A 24419-nucleotide genomic window follows, 5' to 3' on the forward strand; every position below is an offset into this window, starting at 1 on the left:
GAATGTATTGAATTTTAGTCAATGCATGTTGGTGTGGCACAATAGTTGCTTAGTTTTGTTTAGAGATCCAGTGTGGAAACAGGCCCTTCGGCCCACCGAGCCCACATTGACCAGTGATCCTCACACATTAACCCTAGGGACAATTTTACACTTATACCAATCCAATTAACCTACAAACCTGTACGTCTTTGGAATGTGGGAGGAAACCAAAGATCTCTGAGAAAAACCCACGCAGGTCACGGGGAGAACGCACAAACTGCACAGACACCACCCGTAGTCAGGTCCGAACCCGGGTCTCTGGCGCTGTATGGCAGCAACTCTATTGCTGCGCTACCTTGCTGGAGGAGTGATCAGGAGGCCTGGACCTGAAATCAATGTCTGGTCTAAAATTTAAATTAATTGATAATCTTAAATTAAAAAAAAAAGGTTTAGGTTTATTGTTGTCTGAAAGCTTTGTTTTGGATGCTCTTCAGAAAGGGTTCCTTGCAAAAAATCTTGATTTCTGTATTGCAATGTCTGTGCATCTGACCTCCTGGTCCACAGCTAGACTGCGCTTTGGGTCCAGAGTAGGAGCTAAATCTGAATATCAGAGCAGGCTTGAGAGGCCAGTTAACCTGCACTTCCTAGTTAATGCAATGTGTTTTGTAATGTTAAAAGTGCTATAAGAATGCATGTTATCACATTCATATGCCTTTGTCAAAATGGAAATTGTGTAGAATTCCCTGACATTAATTGTAATACATTTACAGGGAAAGATTTCGCGTCTGTGTCGAATACAAGAACAGTCTTCCTGTTTATTGACCAGAGAAGGACTTGTTGATGCGATTCTTGTTCTCTTTGATGAATGTACCAGCCCTGAGTTGATGAAAATCAAGCATGTTGCCAACTTTGTGAAAAAGTGTGAGTATTCTAATTTCCTTTCTCCAGGATTATTGTGCTTTTTAAATATGCAAGCTAAATTATTTCAGAATTTTAGTTGGTTGAGAACTACAGGCAGTAGCTGGTACTATAACTTAAAAAGTAGTGAAAATCAGGTATTGAAATGTTGCAGGAAATTGTAAATTGCCTGTGAAATGTGTAACTGTAATGAAACTTACATTTCAGTAAATGAAATCCCATTCCTAACTTGGTTGCAGCTATCCTGGAATGGAGTACTGCATGTATTGTATTATTTCCAGTTGATATCATACGGAGATGGGCTGTTTATTTCCTGTTCTGATTTATAAAAAGTTGATTGCAAAGGAAAATTGGAGATGCCAGTTATTGGAGAAATTCGGTAGATTATATTTTTCTAAACTGAATATGATGAAGTATCCACACAGTGATAACTGAGAATTAATATTACTCATCACCCAATTTCCACCCTTCTCAGATTTGTCTATTTGTTGCATGTGTGGAGTCAAGAATTACACAACGTACTGTATATGCTGCAGACCACATATGCCATTCAGTATAGCCACAATTGTGAGGCAGATTTTTGCCTTCGCCTACTCTTTTTTTTTGGTTGAAGAATTTCTCGACAGGATTTAACAGTGACTATTTTACTTTGGAGATACAGAGGAGAAGCGGGATTTTCGACCCACTAAGTCCGTGCAGACCAGCGATATCCCGTACACTAGCACTATCATACACACAATTTACAATTTTACCAAAGCCAATTAACCTACAAACCTGTGCGTCTTTGGAGTGTGGGAGGAAACCGGAGCCCCTGGAGAAAACCCACACAGTCACAGGGAGAACGTACAAACTCCATGCAGACAGCACCCGTAGTCAAGATTGAATGTGGGTCTCTGGTGCTGTAAAGCAGCAACTCTACCTCTGGTTTGGGAGTGCTTCAATTCAGTGAATCATTCAGACAGTATAATACCGACAGATTTTCGGTCCCTACTTATTGAAACCCTCTCTTTATTTAAATAAACTTATGTAAGATTACTTTTGCAGGAGAAAAGAGCACCAATTTCTGATTCCCCTGATAAGTGTATATGTCTGTTTTTGTTTTCTGTTCCTATTTCTAATGACTAATATGTTTGTTGAAATAACATGTTATGATTAGAATGACATATACTAAATACAAATTAATAAATGCAATTTAAATAGCTTAAAGGTTACTTATCAGTCAGTGCTGGGCAGAAAGGGAGTGGATAATCTGATAATATGTAGGGGAAAAAACAGGACACAACCTAACCAATGAGAGATCAAATGGAATGTGCTGGAAACTGGAAAGTGTGTGGGTGTTTTCTCTCTCTCACTCATCCACACAGGCAAGTGATCCAACAGCAACAGACTGTCTATGTGCTCGAGGGAGAGAAAGGGAGATCTTCCTCTTTCACACCCTGCTGTTCGTAAGCAGAGCAATTCTATCCAGTACTAATTCCCCAGGACCTTGTTTGCCCCACATGGAGTGTGCCAATCCAGTGAATCATTCAGACAGTATAATACCGACAGATTTTATGATGTTGAGCCCAGGTAACCTTTAGCATACATATGTTGTTAAATTGTATTTTTTTGTCAGTAGATTCAAACTGTCTTTTCTGTCTGTAGACAAAAATACCCTGAATGAAATTCGGGAGTTGCAACCTTGCGCTGGCGATTTTGAGGTGAAAAACGTGATTGGCCGCGGTGTTTTTGCGGAAGTACAGGTCGTCCGTGAGAGAGCCACCAACGATGTTTATGCGATGAAAGTGATGAATAAGCAGGCGCTGATTGGAGAGGATAATGTAAGATGTCATGTTATTAATCCAGATTTGATCTGAGATTCATTTTGTGTAAAGAGCTGTCATTACAGGTCCCAAGGATTGACTAGGCTGATGCTTATCCATTGGTGGCTTATTGATTATTGGGGGACAAATCCATGTTTTTAAAACATCAAATTCAATACAATTTGAAGTTATTGCAAATTTTTAATCAAATTATATTTTAAGGCTGAACAATCAATGTATGTGATACTATTTTTCCCACAGGGGGAGCTGGTTCGTTCATATTCTGGGGCGACACATCCACGGATGATTAATCTGTTGCTGCCTTTGCACGATGCATTCAGTGTTGGGTTTGTGCTTAACTGGATGGGATTTATGTGACAGGGAAAGGGTATGCTTTGTAGCTTAGGCACTCAGTGTTGGATGCAATGTAAGTCAGATGTGAGATAAAGTATCCTTCTGCCTTAACCTTGACCTCAGAATTGTTTTGTTTATCTTTCTCCATTCTCTTTTTCTATCCCATTCACTGTCCTCCCATTCCGAAGGATAAAATGGCTTTGTAATTTACTTCCCAGTGGTGAAAGAAATTTGGAGCTATTTTCCATAGCCACTGAGGTCAACAAATAGTCTTAAATATGAGGTTAATAGATTATTCATGTCTATGAGGATTCACTCAGACTACTATAGATGCCCAACAGGAAGTATTTTGATGGGATGCATCTCAACCTGGTAGGGCAACTGCTCTGACCTTGCCTGCCTGAATCTGCAGAAAGTGGTGAATAGTGCCCAGTCCATCACAGGCTCGCCACTTCCTTCCATCAAGTCCATCTGCACTGTGCATTGCATTAGGAAGGCTGGAAGTATCATGAAGGATAGTAGCTACGCTGGCCATTCCCTTTACTCTCTTCTACCTTTTGGGAGAAGATATAGGAGCTTGAGAAAACAGATGCCCAAACTTAACAGCTTCTTCCCTGCAGCTATCAGACTCCTGAACCAATCATCTTTTACGCATCCCTTTCATGGAGATGTAACCATATACTCTTACTCTTAACTCAACCTCATTTGGGTCATTCCATTATTACACATCAGGTTTGCTGTACTTTAGATTGCACTACAATCTTTGCAACATTCTGCTGCTCTGCATTTATTGTTCTATTTACTGTTGTATGTATCAATAGACAATTGGTGCAGGAGTAGGCCATTCGGCCCTTCAAGCCAGCACCACCATTCAATGTGATCTTGGCTGATCATCCACAATCAGTACCCCGTTTCTGCCTTCTCCCTTATCCCCTGACTCCGCTATTTTCAAGAGCCCTATCTAGCTCTCTCTTGAAAGTTTCCAGAGAACCGGCGTCTACTGCTTTCTGATGCAGAGAATTCCACACTCACAACTCTGTGTGAAAAAGTGTTTCCTCATCTCCATTCTAAATGGCTTACCCCTTGTTCTTAAAATGATTCAGTATCATTACCATGTATACAGTTTACACTGCATTTCGTACGAACGAGGAATTTCATTGCATCTTGATGGATATGACTATAAACTGATCTGACCTTTAGTTAAGCAAAGCTATTAATTATGTGGTGGTCTCACATGAGAAATTATTGATATGAGGCTTCTTTCCAGCATGTTTCTGGGGTTTGTAGTTGGGGATCATGTTGTGATATTCTCTTAAGCAAATTACCTGGATTCTCATTTAATTTCTAAGTTGTGGGTGCTCTTCCTGAATGCTAGTGACCCAGGGCAAGTAACGGCTTCTGATAAGGCTAAAGTGCTATCATATTTAGAGTACGACAGTGGAAAGACCTTGGAAGCCAGGAGGTAAATTTAGTCACCAGTGTGTTGGAGTTGCATATCATCGATATGGTGGTTAAATATGATAATTACCAGGCATCTATATGGCAGAAATGTTCCTGTCTATTGATTAAATATATATATATATATATTGCTTGAGTATTGCCTGGATCTTCCTGTGTCGAGATATAACTGCTATATTTCCCGAGGAAGGAATTGAATAATGTGGTGTTGTCAAACAACATTCCCTTTTCTGGAGACGCAAGAAACTAGAGATGCCAGCAAATGCTTCTGCAGAAGCAGCTTCAACCACCCCGGGCTGCGGTGTTTGAGCCGCGGGACGGATTTATAACGTCGCCCGGGGGGTATCGCCCCAGCGCAGAGGGAGAAGAGGAGGGAAGAGACTGCGGACCTAAGACTTTTGCCTCCATCACAGTGAGGAGATGCTGGGTGGACTCACTGTGGTGGATGTTAATATGTGTTTATTGTTGTTTATTGTTGTTTTATTGGGTTATACAGCTGACACTTCGGGACAATGAAAGGTTATCTATATCTATCTATTTCATCCTCCCACTATCTATCTATCTAATTCATGACAGAATTATTCTTCACATTATTCAGAATTTATACTCAATTCCCATTTGTATCAATATTATCAATATTTGGATGATCAGTTCAGTTCTTGGTTCAGAACGGTTTTGAAGAAGTATAATTTTTGTTCGGATCAGTTTTAAACAAAAGTGTAAACTATGACATTACAGCGAATGGGTCCTGACTGGAAATGTCGCCTGTCGATTTCCCTCCACAGATGCTGCCTGACTTACAGATTTTCTCCAGCAGTTTTTTTTTTTTTTGCGTAAGATTCCAGTATTTGCAGTTTCACAGTAAACTGTGATTATCGTAGAGGTATGATGGTATGGTGGGTGGGGAAATGTCTCACAACTCACTGTAGTTGTTAGATTGACTCAACAGATCACTCCGGAAATTGTACTGAGGAATAATTGGTTATCATACTGTTCGTGCTTCACTGTGGTTAAAATGTCATATTTTAGTTGGCTGCAATAAAGGGGGTAAAATTGGGAGGGGTGGACAAAAAGTGAAATAAAGGAGTTAAAAGCAGAGAAAATAAATTATTGAGCAACTACGTTGCTAAGTACAGTTGGTGAAGTGCCTATTGATTTATTGTGTGTGCGAATTTAACAGAAATCAGTAAATTATGATATACAATTTATGTAATTCAGAGTTGCCAGGCACTGCTTTATGGTTGTTTATAGTAACCTTGTGAGAAATGTATTTTAACTTTCACTTGGATTTTTTTGTTGTTTAGGTGGTGTTTTTTGAAGAGGAGTGTAGTATCCTATCACGCAGCACCAGCCCCTGGCTGCCTTCATTACAGTATGTGTTCCAGGACAAGACTTGTATCTATCTGGTGAGTAAATGGAAAAAGTACAGCAAGACATAAACTGGGGAAAAGTGTGGAAATGCTCTTATTGCCAACAGTTGTGCATGAAGCGGGTGGTTGGAAATTATCACACATGTATGCTCAGGAAGATGGCAAACCAAGAGGGAGTGCAAATTTGATTTTCTTTTCATGTTTTTCACACCAAACCTCAACCCCAAAATTCATAATGCGGTCACAGTTGGCTGAGTCACTTCAGCGTGAATGCTGTGTGGTCTCCCTTGCTGAATATCCAATTAAGCCTCCTTTCATGGGCCAAGGATCTTCCTCCAAATCCATGGTTGGCAGTATCAAAAAGTTATTTTATTTTCCTTGTGAAGGGTGTAGATTTGTATTTGTAGAAAATATACAAAACACAAAATTTCCTCTTTTCGTTTCTCCTAAACCCGGCTCCCTTGGGAGTAAGTACATTCTAATGGTCATACAAGATCATTTTACTCACCGCACACAACACAAGAGTTGGATGTTCCTACCTAATTTGTCACTTATCAACTAAGCTGGAGAAAACTCCAATAGGATGTGGAATCTCAAATCTATTGCCTCCATTCTCAGAAAATAATGGATTTCTCTTTTGCCCCTTCCCAAGAACACATTGTGCTGAACATCTGAAGTACGGCAAATTATTCAAAATCTCAGTGTAGATTTTCTTCTTTGTAATGCTTCTCAAGTATAGTCACAGAGATCAATCCAGCAAAATGATCAGGTTTCTTCAAAAGATCTGGATAACCTGGAAAGACGTTCTTTGTGGAAAGAACTGAGTTTTGTTTTCTATACGTAAAGTAAAAAATTGTTTTAATTTAATAATCTGCTCGGACTTTGTAGATGCCCTGATCTTTAAATGATATTTGATAAGGTTGTCCCACATGATAGATGATATTATTCATAATACATTAACTTAGATAGATTAATGGTATAACATAACCCACATCTACCCTGCTATTCACTTATAACATTTATTTCTGTTGAATATTTATTTTTATCCGCATTCAAAATATCCATTTGCGGCCTCCACAGCCTTCTGTGGCAATGAATTCCACAGATTAACCACCCTCTGACTACCGGAATTCCTACCCATCTCCTCAACTGGTCTGTAGACGCATATATTCTTCTCTCTCTCCCTCCCCCCCCCCCCCTTGCTTTAAAAGCAGTGTTATTTGGTTCCTTCCAATCTACCTGGTCCTTTCCAGAAATTGGAGAATTTTGGGAGATACACATTAATGTGTTCTTGTTCATCCACTTTGCTCAGAACACCAGATTTTAGGCTTTAAGATGCTAGGGATTTGTTATGGTTCAGTTCCCTTCATTAGGTTTTAAAATAAACAATGTTGTCAATGTGTTATCTTTTCGAAGTGTAGCTTCCCTATTGTACCATGGGGTGTCACTAGTGATCTTTTGAATTGCTGCATATTATTTCTATATAGCATTGCTTGATTCAAGTGACTAGATATTTGGAACTATTTTGGGGTGTGTACAGTAAGAAGGAGAGCTTCAGTTTTAATTTATTATTCTCACGTGTACCAAGGTGAAAAACATTTTGTTGCATGCTATCCAATCAGCGAAAAGACTATTCATGATTCCAATCAAGCCATCCACAGTGGATACACATACAGCATGAGGGAATAACGTTTAGTTCAAGATAAAGTCCAGTAAAGTCTGATTTAAGATAGTCCGAAAGTCTCCAATGAGGTGGATGGTAGGTCAGGACCGCACTCTAGTAGAAGACTATTATATGTAAACTTCAAAAGCATGATCTGTCAGTCAGCCTAAACAATACAAAGATTTCCTACCAGCATCTCCAGTCCTTTCTTACACAAATCAACAAATATTGATATTTTTGTGGATTGAGACTCTAATTTGTTTAGGATTCTCTCGCCAGGGTTCCTGAACCAGCTTATGTGTAGTTGAAGGGTTATTAATAGAAATTGTTGGGAGTATTAGTTGAGTAATAAATATAAATATTTTAAATCTATTTTGGTTTACTGACAATGGGCCTTGCTTGCAACAGAAACCATTTATTTTAGATTTTTCTACCCTGCTGTACAGCTGGATGTAGAGGATATGTTTGTAAGAGGTTTCATGTGGATCCTTTTTCCCGTCTTTAATTATCCTTTAACTACACTTATAAGCATGTGCAGGAGCCATGGCCAAAGGATTCAAGACAAACTGGAGTCGGAATCCACCCAATCTCCTTCCTGAAGTTGGGGGGTGCAGACCTGGCTTGGATGGGGAGTGGGCTGCTTCCAGCGAACACATTTTCTACTGCACTTTTGCTTAATCTTTCAGCTATCACCACCTGACCTACCTATGATGAGAAGGTGCTTAAGACATCACTGTCCCAGCATGGTCACTTATGCTTGCAGACTCCTGCTCTTGGCCAGAGTCTTCTGCTTTCATGCTTAGTTAAAGATCCCTTTGTTCACTTAAGGCTTTGTTACCACGATAATGCTACAAGGAACAGGCCAACTATCTCCAATTATCGAAGGCTTTCTGGTATTTCTTATCTCATCCTCTGTTGCACAGATCGGATCCGTCTGGCATGGTGATGTAGATATAATATGTTATGCAAGTTAAGCCTTAATCTTTGTCACCATGCCAGACAACTTTAGTACCCAGGCAGTAAAGTTGTATCCCTTTCCCTCCAGCACTGGCCTCTGAATGGTTAGGCCACATTAATATTGTTTAGAAGATGGAGATGTATTGCATTACTCGTAAAGCTAATACTCTCAGAACTTGTTTTTGTTTGGAATTGTAGAATATTTATTAGTATGGTTTTTGTTTCAACTAGGTCATGGAATACCAACCAGGAGGTGACCTGCTGGCGCTCCTGAATCGTTACGATGATCAGTTTGATGAGAGTATGGCTCAGTTTTATTTGGCTGAGTTAGTTTTGGCCATTCATAGCGTTCATCAGATGGGTTACGTTCACAGGTTAGCAACTGTACACAATACTGGAAGTTGATCAATGTTACTAATATGTACAGATTCTGAAGTGAAATGTAGCTGCTCAACCTTCCTCTGTGTGTTCCTTGCCTTTATAAATGGTCAGTTATCACCTTATCTCAGACTAACATTGGAATAGAAAAGCCAGTTTTTGAGAATGATTGATTAAATGGTAAAGAAAAGCAATTGCACAATTGGATATAGATTGATGAACTGCTTTCCATATTCCAAGGATGATGATCTGTGCTGTTTCCTGTTAAAGTCCTTTCCATTTGGAAATTGAATTGGCATTTCCTATTGCATTTTATTCTAATGCATGTTTTATCTCCCATTTGTACTTCTTGCTCTTCAATGTGCAGAGCTAATTTTAAATAATTAACCACCGAAGTTAGTGAAAGACCATGACTTGAGATCTTTGTAAATAATTTGTGCACGTCATGCTGAAATTAGGGACATGTGTGGGAATTAAAGCGGCATTGGCCCTCCCTCAGGATGTTGATTTTATATGTAAAACTAGACCAAGTGCAGACCCGTTGGGTCTGTTCCCCCAACATGCGGTTGTGGAGGGGGAGGCGGCATGCAGCGTCACACACACTAACTATCTTCCCCCCCCCCGCACTCATGCCAATTACCCCCCTTGATATTATATTAATATTATTAATTTGCTCCTTTACCCCATACCCACCCTATCTACTGACGTATAGCCCCCAACTTGCAGTCACATCTAGAGGGGGGGGGGGGGGGTGTTAGAGAGTGAAGGCAGAGGCAGAGTGAGAAGGGGCAGAGACAGAGAGACACACAGAGAGAGGGGCAAGAGAGAGAGGGGGGTGGAGAGGAGGGAGAAGAGGTAGGGTGGGTGAGGGGTAAAGGTGGGGGAGGAGAGAGAGGGTGAGAGTGAGAGGGGGGAGAGGGGGGGTGGGAGAGGTGGGGAGGGGGGGAAGGGGGAAGCGGGTAGGGGTGGGGGGGGAGAGAGAGGGGGGGAGGGAGGGGGTGATGGGGAGAGGGGGGGGGGGTGGCGAGAGGAGGGGGAGAGAGAGAGAGAGAGAGAAAGGGAGAGGGAGGAGAGAGAGAAAGGGAGAGAGACGGGGGAGAGAGAGAAAGAGAGAGGGTTAGGGAAAGAGAGGGATAGGGAGAGAGACAGGGAGAGGAGAGGGGGGGGAGAGGAGAGGGGGGGGGAGAGAGGGTGGGGGGGGAGAGAGGGGGGAGGTGAGGGGGGGGGGGGAGAGTATAGGGAGAGCAATGGAGAGAGAGAGAGTGGGGAGAGAGACAGCGGAGAGAGAGAGAAAGGGAGAGAGAGAGAGAGGGGGAGAGAGAGAGAGAGAGAAAGCGAGAGGGATAGGGAGAGAGAGATGTGGGGAGAGAGAGGAGGGGAGAGAGAGAGAGAGAGTGCCTTTTTACCCAAACCCCCCAAACAACCATTTGCAGGCAGTGCTTTTTTCCTCAAACTAACCATATTTTCATTTTCAAACCACATTATGGGTACTCACAGCTGTGGAGACATTTGTTCAATGTCATTCAGAGCTCTGATTGAGGCACACCACTTGCAGAGACTGATTGAGGCACACCACTTCCTGGTTTTATAGTCCCTCCCCCTCCCTCCAGCAGGGGCAGCAGAGAGAATGGGGAATTTTTTTAAAATATTAATATCTCTGTCATTTTTCATCGACGGGAAAAATCCTCGGCACACATGCGGCGGAGGGGGTGGGCTCTGAGCAAATGGCCAAAAATGACGGCCGTAGGTGGCGGCGTTCTCTCGGAAATCGCAGCACAGAAGGCCAAAACAGGTCAAGAACAGACTTTTAGTAATATAGATGAAAGCATCGCATTCTATTTTGAAATGGCTGTGGGGGTGGAGGGTAGACTATGCTTTGCCCCATTTCTTGCTGTTGCCTTCTCGTGAGAAAACCTATAGTTGAAATCCTGCCAAACTGTAAACCTGCAGTATGATTTGTGTTATTTAGTGCATTTACTTAAAAAAATCCACTACACATTGATTTAATGCTTTGTGGGGCAATTTCTACAATGTGGCCACTGAGCATGATGCAGGTGCCTCATAGTATTCAGGATGCATTTCTAGGAAGGAGAACACTAATATAATCAGCACACAGCAATACTGGGAATTTGTTTGAGGGCTCTCCTCCTGCTGGCACAATGAATGATCTCACTGGTGTCATTTTCCTGATCAAGTGTGCCAACAAGGTAATGTGCAGCGATTGCCATTATGGGTTGCAGTTTAGTTTAGTTTAGAGATACAGCGCGGAAACAGGCCCTTTGACCCACCGAGTCCGCGCCAAACCAGCGATCCCAGTATATGTTAGCTCTATCTTACACGCAAGAGCAATTTACAGTTTTTTTGTACCAAAGCCAAGTCAACCTATAAACCTGTACGTCTTTGCAGTGCGGGGGGAAAACGGGGCACCCGGGGAGAAATCCACATGGTCACTGGGAGAATATCAAGGAGCTAATGCTGTATTTCCAAAGGTACCTAGATACCTCCTCTTAGTGTTTTCCAGACTGTAGCATCACATCTATAGTTATCAATCTCTAGCACCTATCCTTCCTCGTACCAGCCAATCTTAATCCCACATCCCCCAGTCTCATTGATACTACACTTTGGTATTTTATTCTCACTGCTATTGCACAACAAACCTTAATCTTCCAGTTTTTCCAACCCAATGACTCAGTCCCCAGGCCCTTCCATCGTTCAGCTGATTCCACTAGAATTACTCAACTGTCTTCATGATTTATATGTTGTATTTATAAAAATAAAAGGACAATTGGGCATACATGGCTTCCCTTTCGTAAACCAATTGAAGCCAATGACAATCTGGTTAATGTGCATGACGTCGAATCCAGTTCTCTTGACAGATCATTTTCCGTTAAGTGAACACCATATCAGCTGAGCAGAAAATGCTGAATAGACAGCCTTGTCATAATTCTAATGGCTAAAGACAAACAGAGCTTTGAAGTTACAAATCATGGATGCCGCTTTATGTACCTAATGCAAGACTGCTTGGGGTTTCCAAAACTTCGAAGTGGTGGTATATTAGTTTTGTGATATATTTCACTTTGGTGTCTGCTGTTTGTTTAGTATGATTACCACGGTTAACTGTACAGGTATTATACTGTAGAAGGACAATGCAGATAATAGAAGAGCTCCTCTGTCTGCCAATTTATGTTGCTTTCCTGCTCTGTTGTTTTTATATGCTGATGTGCTCAATGCTGTAATGAGTCTTGTCTACATCCTGACTCGGATGAGAATGTTATTAATAACCTATCCTGACACTTTTACGTGTAACTCTAAAATCACCCATTAATAACACATTAAATAGCATTGTAGTTACATATATTGTCATTTGAAAGGATGCTTAAATGGTTTCTGTCTTATCCCAGGGACATCAAACCTGAGAATATTCTCATTGATCGAACAGGGCACATTAAATTGGCTGATTTTGGATCGGCAGCCAAACTGACAGCGAACAAAACGGTATGACAAAGACCCCCAGAACATTGAAGTTAGTCTGTACATTGATGTTGAAGTATGTTTAATCCTAGCAATACAATCTGACTGCTTGGTGCATTATGTTTTTGTGAAATCCTGTAAGTGGCTAGAGTTGACCACAAATTAAACATAGTTATAGAGTCATACGGCGAGGAAACAGACTCTTCAGCCCAACTTGCCCACCCTGATCAACATCTACACTAGTCCCATATGCCTGCATTTGGCCCATATCCCTCTAAACCTGTCCTATCCATGTACCTGTCTAAATGTTTCTTAAACTTTGCGATAGTACCTGCCTCAACTACCTTCTCCGGGAGCTCGTTCCACACACCCACCAACCCTTGTGTGAAAAAGTTACTCCTCGGGTTCCTATTAAATATTTCCCCCCTCTCCTCAAACCTATGTCTTTGGTTCTTGAGATGCTGTTCCTCAAGTCTGTGCTAGGCTTGGTTGGAACAGTGTAAGACAACAAAGGCAGAAGACTGGAAATGTGATGGCGATTTAAAGTGACGTAACTGGTAGCTCAGGCTTATCTTTGTATTCTGAGTGGAATCTGTGTTAAGATTCTCCAATGTTGAGACTACATTATGAATACTAAAATCTGGCACAAGTGTATCTTTACCTCCCCTTCCAACATTCCAATAGGACTATTTCCATCATGCTGCCTTTGCTGCTCTTCCATTTCAAACAATACTCACTTCCTTACTCGGGCACCTTTCCAGGCATCCCCAGGAACAACTATTCCTTTTGCCTCTTCCCTGCCCATCATTCAGGAACGCAAAACTCATTCCAAATGAAGCAGTGATTCACTTTTACCTCATCGCATTAACCTTTTAATTTTGGTTTTGCAAAGTGATTTCCAGCTTCCTTCCGTGTAGTATTCATATTTCAAAATTCTTAAAAATATTGCATGCTTCTCAAGGAGTGTAGATTGAGATTGCAAACATATTTGACGATTCTGAGTTTAAAATATGTTTATTTATGTTGACCATTTAAGAATGGCAAATCCAACTGTTATTAGAACTGCTAAAGTCTGCAGGGAGAATAGAAAACATTACGTAAGAAACAGCTTTTGGTACTCAAGTTTTCTTTTGCTTTTTAGATCAGTTGTTGCCCATGGATTGCAAATTAAATGGCTGTCTTAATTCATCACCTCCCAAAATTATTCCTATTTCACAATCATGTTTTTCAGATACCATATTTTTTTGAGGCTCTGTTAGGCTATATAGTCAGATGTAATGGCAAACACTGTAAAGCATTAAATAAGTGATCGGTATACATTGCAGGAAGGTTCTGTAAACCATCAAAAGAGCTGCACCCTAAAAGCACTTATATATTCATAAATTAAAAATATGTTTTTGTGATGTCTGGAGATTTCAGTATAACAATAAAACTCTCATCATATATTTTGGTTCTCAATCTTGGGAAAATACATTTTTCTCAAACAAGAAAAAGGGATATTAGGAGATCTGTAGTATATAGTTCTGTAGTATGTAGCAAGGCATCAACCTGGTGCTGTGACTATGAAACTTTATTAGGCTTTCAAAGTGTTGCTTTTATTGAGCACTTGCTGCTATACCCAGTATTGCTTGGGTTGTTCTGCTGCAAACACGATTTGCTTTTATTTCCATGCACTTGGATTTTATAATACTCCTTGTAAATGACATAAAATCTAAATTAAATACATCATTTTTCCACAAATAATATAATTTGGGGTTAAAATTATGTAGTTTAACTTGAGTCTGTTAATTTTATTGTTAGGTTTTAAATACACTAGATTTATTTTTTTGCAACTGGTGTAAAATGTATACATTTATATCCCATCTCTGGAAAAACCAACCTATTGGTGAACATGGGAGAAGCATTGGAATTTGCGCCTCCCACCAACTATTTCTGCTCCACTCCATTACTGCAGAAGGGTTCTAACCATTTCCCTCCACTGATGTTGCCAGATCTGCGTTCCTCCAGCAGTTTGTTTTTTGCCTGAGATTCCAGCATCTGTACTCTCTTTTTTCTCTCTCTAACTTCTAGTGAGTGTCCTTATGTCTTGTTAATGCTCATAGCAACACTAAGCTGAACCAAGAACTAAAGTCACTTGAATTGAAAAGGCAGATCAGATGGAATAATTGGTATCCAAGGGATGAAGACATTTCCCCCAAAAGTATTACCAGTCATGCTAGCCTTAATTGTACGTGTCTGTGAGTTTTGAACAGATAATTGTCTGCTGTTGCAGAGTATTGGAGGGTCCAAGCTTCTGAGTAGCAAGTTTGGAGCTCCTTTTAGTTCAAGCTTATGTGATGGCAAAGTGATGACAGAGATTTTACAAGTTCAGCAAGAAAATGTACAAATTCAGCAAAGCCTATCACACTGTCCTTAGATTTAAATTGTACAGGCAGTCTGGAAAGTGTTGAAAGAAATATTTTACTTGTGGCCCATGCTGTCATTTTTATTTTGAGTTAAAATTGGTCTTTCACAAAAGCCATTGGTAATTCGAATCGTGTTGAATGATAATAGTTTCAACAGATCATTAAATGATGCAACAATTTGACCCTAAGTATTTCATTGAAATCATTCCTGTTAAGTTTTCATGTTTAATTTACCTATTTCCTATTTCCTGATCTGAATCAACTCAAAACAAACTCTCTCGCATATGGGTTGTCTGTCAGATGCGCTTGCCTATTAATTTTCTTGCGCAATTGTTTCACTCTTTCCCAAATATGTGAAGCTTTAATGCAGACTTTCAATTCATCTGCTTTAATAACATTTGACAAAAATCTCCAGCTAGCACTAAAATAACACCTCCCATTAATTTATTATTGTGTCTAAGATCTTGCAGCATTTTGATCTGATGCTTCACTGCTCTTGTCCTAGATTCAAAATAAAACTCATTAATTTTATATGAGGAAAATTAAAATTAGGCCCCCTTTGACGGAGGGCCTCCTATGGGAGTTTAGCGCACATCCTTATGCTAAACCTAACTTACATGTCAGAATTTCAGATTTCAAAGTTGTTTTGTTACTGAGCTATGCACGGGCCACATGGGCATTCTGTTTTATTATATATATTTAACTTTCCAAGAACATACTCAGAAGGAATTGGGTAGGGCAATTGACTGAAATGCCAATGGGAGCACTTTGGGACCACAGTTCTATTAATTTTAAAATAGTTATGGATAAGGACAGGGCTGGTCCACAAGTTAAAGTTCTAAATTGGGACAAGGTCAACTTTGACGGTATTAGAGAGGAACTTACAACAGTTAATTGGAGTGGATTGTTTGCAGGCAAAGGGACGTCTAGAAATGGGATGCTTTTAAAAGTATGATAGTGAGAGGTTTGCAAATTCCTGTTAGAGTGAAGGTCAGGACAGATTGGCATAAGGAACCATTGATGATGAGAGAGTTGAGGCTCTTGTCAGGATAAGGAAGGAGGCATGAGTCAGGATTAAGCAGCGGGATCAAGTGTATCCTGAGTAGAATACAGGGGATTGAGGATCATAAGAAGAAATCATGAGGTCAATAAGGGGGCATGAACTAGCACTGGCAGATATTGCAGTTTTCAAAATTACTGTGCGTTGAGCTATTTAAGATAACTCTATTTACTGCAGTAATTATACTGTAGCCATTTAAATCTTGTCACTATGGAAGAAACAAGAATGGTGGAATGATGTTCAATGTTGATGTAGAGTTTTAAGTATTTAAAATAACTTGCCTGCCATTCAAATAAATTTGTCTTTCATTACTATGCGTTAAAACTGTAATTGCCTGTAAAAATAACAAATTAAAAAATTTTGGTGTAGTAATTTCCTGTTTTTAAAAGCGGAAAATACATTCTGATGTCACCCACCAAACTTATTATGTAATGTAAATTCAATCTCGTGTTATTTCACGTTTTCAGTTAACTATCTACAGTATAAAACCGACCATGTCTTGATAGTTTTTACAATAATGGAGAATGAAAGAAAATGCCTAACTAATTGTAGGATTACGATACGATAGAACTTTATTGATCCCAGGAGGGAAATTGGTCTGCCAACAGTCATAAAATACAACAAGATACATGAAACATTAAATTAAAGTGATGAGTGGAAAGTCCAGGATTGGGGATGTGCAAAGATTGGGCGGGGGGGGGGGGGGGGGAAGAAGGGGGGGTTAAGGGGAGTCAGTCTACCCCATGACAGAAGGGGGAGGAGTTGTACAGTTTGATAGCCACAGGGAAATAGGGTCTCATGTGGCATTCTGTAATGTATCTTGATGGAACAAGTCTTGCTGAAGGTACACCTCGGGTTGGCCAGTATGTCATGGAGGGGGTGAGCTGTATTGTCCAAGATGCTCCACAGTTTGAGGACCATCCTCCCCTCCAAGACCACCTCCAGTGAATCCAACTTCACCCCCAGGACGGCGCCAGGCTTCCTGATGAGCTGGTTAATTCTGCTGCCGTCCGCAGCCTTTACCCTGCTGCCCCAGCACACGACAGTGAAAAAGAACATCTGCAGCATCTTACTGCAGACGTCTCAGTCCTTTCTTATACGGTGCCTCAGCATTCCTGGACCAGTCCAGTTTACTGTCCAGGTAAACTACAAGGTACTTGCTCCAAGCATAATGTATATAGTTTTAATGTGTGTATTTTCCATTGCATCTCTAACAGGTGAGCACAAAGCTACCAATTGGCACACCAGATTTCATGGCTCCTGAAGTATTGACAGTGATGAATGGAGATGGATGTTCCTCATATGGGGTGGAGTGCGACTGGTGGTCCTTGGGAGTGATTGCTTATGAAATGATTTATGAAAGGTCTCCATTCGTTGAGGGAACTTCGGTCAAAACCTCCAGCAACATCAAGAACTTTCAGGTTTGTATTGTCGTTTGGTATTGTATTTAATGTATTTATGTTTGGTTTATCTTTTGACAATGGACCACGGTAGAGGAGGAACCGGGTGCGGCTGTAAGGGCTGCTTCTGCTGGTGTGGCGTCAGGCTTTTGCAGATGGCGCAGACTTCAGTTTTGTCACGTATGTACTTGGTCATACCAGGCCAGTAAAACATGCTCTGTGCCCGTTGTAAGGTTGCCTCCATGCTGGGGTGGCCCCAGTGGACGGCGTCAAAGTATTTGCCCCAGAGGACAGCTGGGACAGCTGCCTTGTGGCTCTTGACTATAATCACATCCTGTAACACCAGTTCGTTGCGAACCAGGAAGTATGGGCGGATCGTGAGCGGGGTGCAGTGTTGTTTATCCGGCCAGCCATGCCGGATGACTGCGGACAGCAATTGCAAAGTCTCGTCAGTAGCCGTGTGCTCTGCCAGGCTGCTTAAGCAATCAGTAGGAACATACGATACCTTCAGTACTGAGAACTGGTCTGGTTCAGAGAGTTGTTCGCTGGTTTTGAGTGCAGCCCTTGATAGCTTGTCAGCTATGTGGATGTCCTGCCTTTTTTAGACAATGTTGAAATCTCGTCAGCTGCCAGCTGCATGCATCATCCGGGGCAGGCGAGCCGGAGCACACGTGAATGGATGTATGGAAGAGTGACCAGAGGCTGGTGGTCTGTTTCTAGGTAGGGAAATTATTTGAATCGCAATGTTTAAGAAACAGTTGGACACTGGTATATGGATCAGACAGGTTGCGAGAGGCATATGAAACGGGGCAGTCATCAAGTGGTCTGTAGGCAAGCAGCACCAAGTCTATACTGGGACTCATCACACGTGAACTTTACGGGTAACTCCAAAGCAAAATAGGCGAGGGGAGGTGCACTACAAGCACTACAATTGGTTAGTAGGAAATAACCAATCTACATGGGGTAACTTTTTCACACATGGGGTGGTGGATGTATGGAACGAGCTTCTAGAGGAGGTAGTTGAGGTAGGGACTATCGCAATGTTTAAGAAACAGTTGGACAGGTATATGGATAAGACAGGTTTGGAGAGATATGGGCCAAACGATGACAGGTGGAACTAGTGTAGCTGGGATATGTTGGCCGGTGTGGGCAAGTTGGGCCGAAGGGCCTGTTTCCACGCTGTATGACCTCTACTCAAGAAATAAGATGAAAAGCAAGAAACTTTATGCCAGTTGGCCTCACACTTGTCATTGGAAAAATGCTGGAATCCATTGTTAAGTAAGACATTTAGAAAATGTCAATCATGCAGAATCAACGTATTTTATATTTTTCAAAAATAAATGATGTTTGATATATATATATATATATATGCGAGAATTCTTTGCTGATGTAACAGGTTGAATAATGGGAAACCGGGAGATGCAGTGTCTTTTCATGTTTTCAACAATTTGATGAAACTATTAGGCCGGGTCTGTTGTAGGGATGAAATTCGGGAACGTTTTATTTAGAGACATATCCTGCCTGTAAAGTGCGCATAAAATGGGTTTTTCGTGAGCCATTTAAAATAATTAAAGTTGCTAATGTTCCATGCAATGACATTCAGCTAAACTCTGTAAAGAATTAATGTCATTTTTGGGAATCAAAAAGGGATTAACTGGAGGGTTGTAAACATCAGGATGCTCATGTTATTAGGTTGGAGACACAGTTCTTTCAATTCATATAGGCTATTTATATTTAGAAATCCAAAGCAAATGAGTTACATTTTTAAATGATTTAAATAGTTGGCTAATAATATTTCTCCAGGGAATGGCTTTTCCTGAGGAAATTGAGGAATGGGTCAATATAAGGAAATAGTAAGACCCTCGGAACCATGATGCCTGCTCCACTATTTAATAAGATGATAGCTGATATTTTACTCCAATAATCCTATATGTCTTGATTTTTCGTAATGTATAAAATATATTTTCATGTGTCTCGAACAAACATGATAATGGATCGGACAATTAGAAAAAAAAATTAAAACGTCATAATTATTTTGACTAGAGATACTGGACTAGATCTGTGAGATCTTTATCCTGATCAATATGATCTAAAAAGAAGCTCACTATGCATGTTTCCTGGGTAGTGATTTCCCCTGGTCATGTGATGTTGATTCAGAGTTTTTAATTATATGTTAATATATACATGCTGTTCTCTTATTGTAGAGATCCCTGAAATTTCCAGATGAGCCAAAAACAAGTAAGGAGTTTCTAGATTTGGTGCAAAGTCTGCTGTGTGAAGCAAAGGAGCGTTTGAATTATGAGGGACTCATCTGCCATCCTTTCTTCACAAACATTAACTGGAACAACATCAGGCACAGTAAGTTATCTTTGTTGAATGTTGCAAGTATCCTAATATTTTGTTGCACTGCAGTACTGTATAAAGATCAAATTCCCTCCTGCACCGTGTATAAAAAGCCATAAAAGTGACTGGGCGATCCACATAATGATTTTGCTAATGTGCTGGCCAAGGAACAACGATAATGCTGTTACATTATAATAATGAGTCTAAAGAAGGGTTCCGACCCGAAATGTCACCTATTCCTTTTCTCCAGAGATATTGCCTGATCCGCTGAGTTAATCAAAGGCACCGTCAAAATTCAGATGCTTACCTGGATGAATTCAGCACCAAAAACTGTCAAGGAACTCAACATTCAGGACAAAGCAGCACTCTTGATTGATACCCCATCAACTACCCTAAACATTCATATCTTCTGCCATCACTGCACGGTGGCTGCAGCATGCCTGAATTACTATCCAGGCTACTCTAACGTCACCTCCCAAACCTGTGATTTATTCTGGCACTAAGGACAAGGCATCAGGGTGGTGGGAATACCACCACCTTTACTTTTCCTCTAAGTTGTGCATCAACTTGACCTGGAAATATTTTGCCAGTCCTTCATTGTTGCTGGATCTAAATCCTGAAACTTCCTCCCAACATCGCAGTGGGCGCAACTTTAACAGAAGGCCCGTCGTGATTTAGGAAGGCATTTCACTATCATCTTCTGCCGGGCAACTAGGGATGAACCATAAATATTGGCCTTGCCAGGAATTCTCAGAGATCCTGGAAATATCTTAAGATTTGGTAATGGAATTTTGTATGCTGTTTTATTGGGAAGGCATCCTGAAGAATTGCTTTTCTCCTTCTCTGTACAGGATAAATAGGCACTAATAAATTAGCCACTGTGAGCTGCTTGATTGCATTCTTTACCTGGTACCCATGACAACCACTATCTACTCGAAAGTGATGGTGGAATGGATATCAAGTACAGTGGCGTAACTGTTCTGACCTATATAGTATTGAACTGTAGGTAGATACAACCGTCCAGAGGAATCGTCTATATTTCTCTTACATTTGAACTTTGTTGAGATTTTGGTAGATTTTAAAGAGTGAGGAAGCGAATCAGATGTCCAATTAATCTGGTTTCTTGATGTTTTTATCATTTATCACTGCAATGCACCTCGTATGTCGCTTGAGTAACTTACAACACAGTAGTATGAACGTTGAATTCTCTAATTTTAGGTAACTTCTACAAATACCTCCCTTCCCCCAAATCAATAATTGTCCCTTCCCATGTAGTTCTTCCTGCGCCTCACTCAAACTTCTGGCTTCTCCCTAACTCAGAAATTTTTATTGTAAAACTTGAGAACTTACGCAAACAGAAACACACTTCATCTGGAGGGTAAATTTAGCCCTAATTACATAATCAAGTTTAGAAACATTAGGAAAATGACCTGAGCAATACTTGGTTAGTGTGATCATATTCCACCTTGTAATACAATACTAATTTCCACTTGTTAGGCAAGAGGATCTTGCTTCTGGTATTGGGGCAAATATTACTCGAGCAGCATAGTGGCATAGCTAGTAGAGCCATTACCTCTCAGTCCCAAAGGTTCAATCGTGATCGCAAGTGAGTTTCCTCTGGGTGCTCTGATTTTCTTCAATGTCCCAAGGATGTACAGGTTGCTAGGTTAACTGGCCACTGTAAATTGCCCCAAGTGTATAGGTGAATGGTAGAATCTAGGGGAAATTGAAGAGAATGTTGAAGGAAACGAGGGATTATTGTAGGATTAATGTTAAATGAGTAGTTGATGATAGGTGCTGACTTGATAGGCCAAACAACCTGTTTCTGCATTGCATGTTACTCTACTGTTGCAGCTTTTTGATTCTGGGGGAGGTTGGGATGCCATCTGCTAAATCCGCAGTTTATCTGACGCAGCAACTGTTTAGAACGTGGCAGAAGCTCAAGACATTCAGGTTCTAATTCAAAACCAGTTGAAATGTCTAAGGTGAACAACACTGAGGGATGTTTTAATATAGACGAATATCTGCTTTTGGGTTTTAAATAATAGCAATAGGAAGGGAGCACCAGTGGTCTTATCCTATGTAATGTTATTAGAGCATGCAGTGCAACATATAGATTAAAGTCATCCAAAACGTTTTAGTCCCCCATATACTAGTTATGAGCTTCAGTGTATGGTCCTAATTTATCCCATATATAACTTGCCACTATTTTGTATGAAGAGTTTCTCTGAATTGAAATAAATTGCATAATTTGTAGTGTTCAATAGCCCACTGTTCAATGAATTAATTGATTATTGTTGAAGCGGTCCTTTAGTTTCTACATTTGTTTTTGTTTACAATAAGAATCCTCGAAATTCTGTCGAAGACCTATTTTCCAAAAATAATTATTTTATACCCATGTTTTGGCAATATTTTTTACAGTCAATCTGCAATGGCTTTTAAAATGTGGATATTGCACACTGATCTCTGGCCACTCGCCATTGTTTGTGGATACTTCATATAATCCATTGACCAGTGATATGCTAGGGAAAACCCAGATTAGTGAAAATGCCGATGGCAATGACCAGCTTTGAATGTGCAGGCATTTTTATTGTTAATATCATTTGATAATAACTTAGTAGAAATAGGAAATTGATCCAATCGTCTAAAGTTTTTATTTGTAACTAAAAATTGATTTTGCTAAACATCGATAGTGGGGAAAAAAAACACTCCAGAACTGAACTGAAAATGAAAGCTAAAAAAAGCCTTTTTTTTTTGTAACAGTAGCCTTGGATTAAATGACCAATTTTTTTTCTGGAGCATAATGAGACTAATATTGATCCTCTTTTCAATGATCAAAAACGTGCAGATTTGTGTTAAAAGTTATTTGACATTTGGTGAGCGTTCTGCTTCTACATCTCTCCCACCACCTATTCTGTGGACGTAACAGGGACTTTAGAATGAGTCGCACATAGATGGTTATGCAATGAGGAAAAATCTACATGGCACAGCAGAACCAGTGAGCTCTTCCCTTCAGAAATGGGTAATGTGTACTGTTGCTCCAGTAATGTGACGAGTCAATATCTAATACAGTACTACTCAAATAAGATACATTTTACTGATATGTTAACCTGCTATGGACTCTGGTGACAAGAAAATAGCTGTTGGTCATTAGTCAACTTGGATTCATTTAGATTAATTAAATAACTGGATTGTGGATGATGGTTATTTGTTTTCTATAACAGGTTGATTTATATCTGATGTTGATCTTGTTCAGGAGGGATGGTATTGCATTGCAGAGATGTAAGCATGTTTTGGTTTATTTCATGAATCTATATAACGCAGCGTTAATGTCTGAATGGAATAGGATGCCATGGAAACGGGATTGCCAGTGTAAGCAGTGCTACAGTACATGAACAGTGTGTAGGTGTTCCATCCCTCTGAAGGATGGGTTCACATTGATCTACAGCATAATTACAGTCTCCAAGCTTTTAACCCCTTCAATGCCGTGGGTGAAGTGAAGCTGAGAACTGAACTCTAGCTAGTAATTTGTTTTATTACCTAATCTATTTTCGTAACAGCTCCAAATATTCTAGAATAAATTAATGAATTTCTGCTAATGAAATATTTTCGGTCATAATACTTTAATACTGATTCCACTTTGTAAATATGAAGTGAAAGCACTGAGACGTCCTTGTGTAATCCATTGCCTCACTGATTTGTTTTTTATTGGTCCCTTCTTTCGAAGCTAGTGACTTGTATATTCTGCTGTTTGACAATTGTTTACAGCCCTCCAGGGTGTAATCCAGAAGATCAATTTTATTCAAGACTTGGCAGCAAACATTTGAATGCTTTTCGACTGATTTGAGTTTTCTGAACAAGAACCGTGTAGTATTTGCTAATTTTACAGCATTCATCAGTAGATGGTTGCCAAGCAAGAATGTTCCAGATGATTGTTATTTACTCCCTCTAGACTAAAGGTTTTGAAATCAATTTTCATGTCCTTTTGGATGGAATATTTGTCTTCGACAATCAGGAGCTGAACCTCAAAACTTGGTGAAGCGCATCTGGAATGTTGTGTACACGTCTGGTCTCCCTACATAATAAAGGAGAGGGGAGCGTGGTCAAGGTGCAGCGAATTAATTCCTGGAATGACAGATTTGCTTTATGCAAAAATATTAGAATTGTAGGTTTATACTTTCTTGAGCGTAGATAAATGAGAGGCGATCTCATTGAAATGTACATTTTTAAGGACATGACCGGGAGATGTTACATAGATGTTTCCCCTATCCGGCGTGTCAGGGGTTATGTTCCTTAAAAAAAGGGGTCAATTATTCAATATAGAGATGAGAAATTTCTTCAACCAAATGGTGTGAATCTTTGGTATCTTACACCCAGACGTGTTAGAACACTCATACGCTAAATGGATGCAAAAAGAGAGGCCATTTTGGGCCATTTATGATATACGGGATTAGTGTAGAAAAGTGAGATTGGAAAAAAATGTTTAACCGTGATCTTATTGAATGGTTGACCTGGTACTAAATATTAAAATCCCTGTCCATTTCATCCTCTTGTATTCTTGTCTGACTGCCTCAGCGTTGCATCTTATGCATTTTTCTTTAGGGTAGGTTGAGCATATTTCACGGTCATGGAACAATTCATAACCTCTGTATTAAAACTATTTGAATGCTAAATAATGTGAAAACGAACATGGAATCCGAACCCAAAATGCCAACAGCCATTAGATTGCATATACTGGACTTTGAAATGCATATCATTGCAAAGTTATTGTAGATTATGAGTGAAATACATTGTTTTGGGTATGACTACATTTATGGAGCCAAATGCAGGTTTTTATTGTATTGGTAATGTCAGTGATTTC

The 24419-nt window shown here is 40.1% G+C and overlaps 1 protein-coding gene across 2 annotated transcripts in view; it reads left to right on the plus strand.

Moving 5' to 3' along the window:
* The window catches only part of cita (citron rho-interacting serine/threonine kinase a), a 144324-nt gene that overhangs the window by 10907 nt on the left and 108998 nt on the right, over positions 1–24419 (plus strand). For both annotated transcript variants that reach the window (XM_055655232.1, XM_055655233.1), the window contains exons 3-9: positions 750–900; positions 2542–2717; positions 5816–5917; positions 8733–8875; positions 12281–12374; positions 17033–17236; positions 19420–19573. In XM_055655232.1, coding sequence (XP_055511207.1) covers positions 750–900; positions 2542–2717; positions 5816–5917; positions 8733–8875; positions 12281–12374; positions 17033–17236; positions 19420–19573 — 1024 coding nt within the window. The remainder of the gene's footprint in view (positions 1–749; positions 901–2541; positions 2718–5815; positions 5918–8732; positions 8876–12280; positions 12375–17032; positions 17237–19419; positions 19574–24419) is intronic.

This window comes from Leucoraja erinacea, chromosome 25 (genome assembly GCF_028641065.1).
Source record: "Leucoraja erinacea ecotype New England chromosome 25, Leri_hhj_1, whole genome shotgun sequence".
In the NCBI taxonomy this organism is placed as follows: Eukaryota; Metazoa; Chordata; class Chondrichthyes; order Rajiformes; family Rajidae; genus Leucoraja; species Leucoraja erinaceus.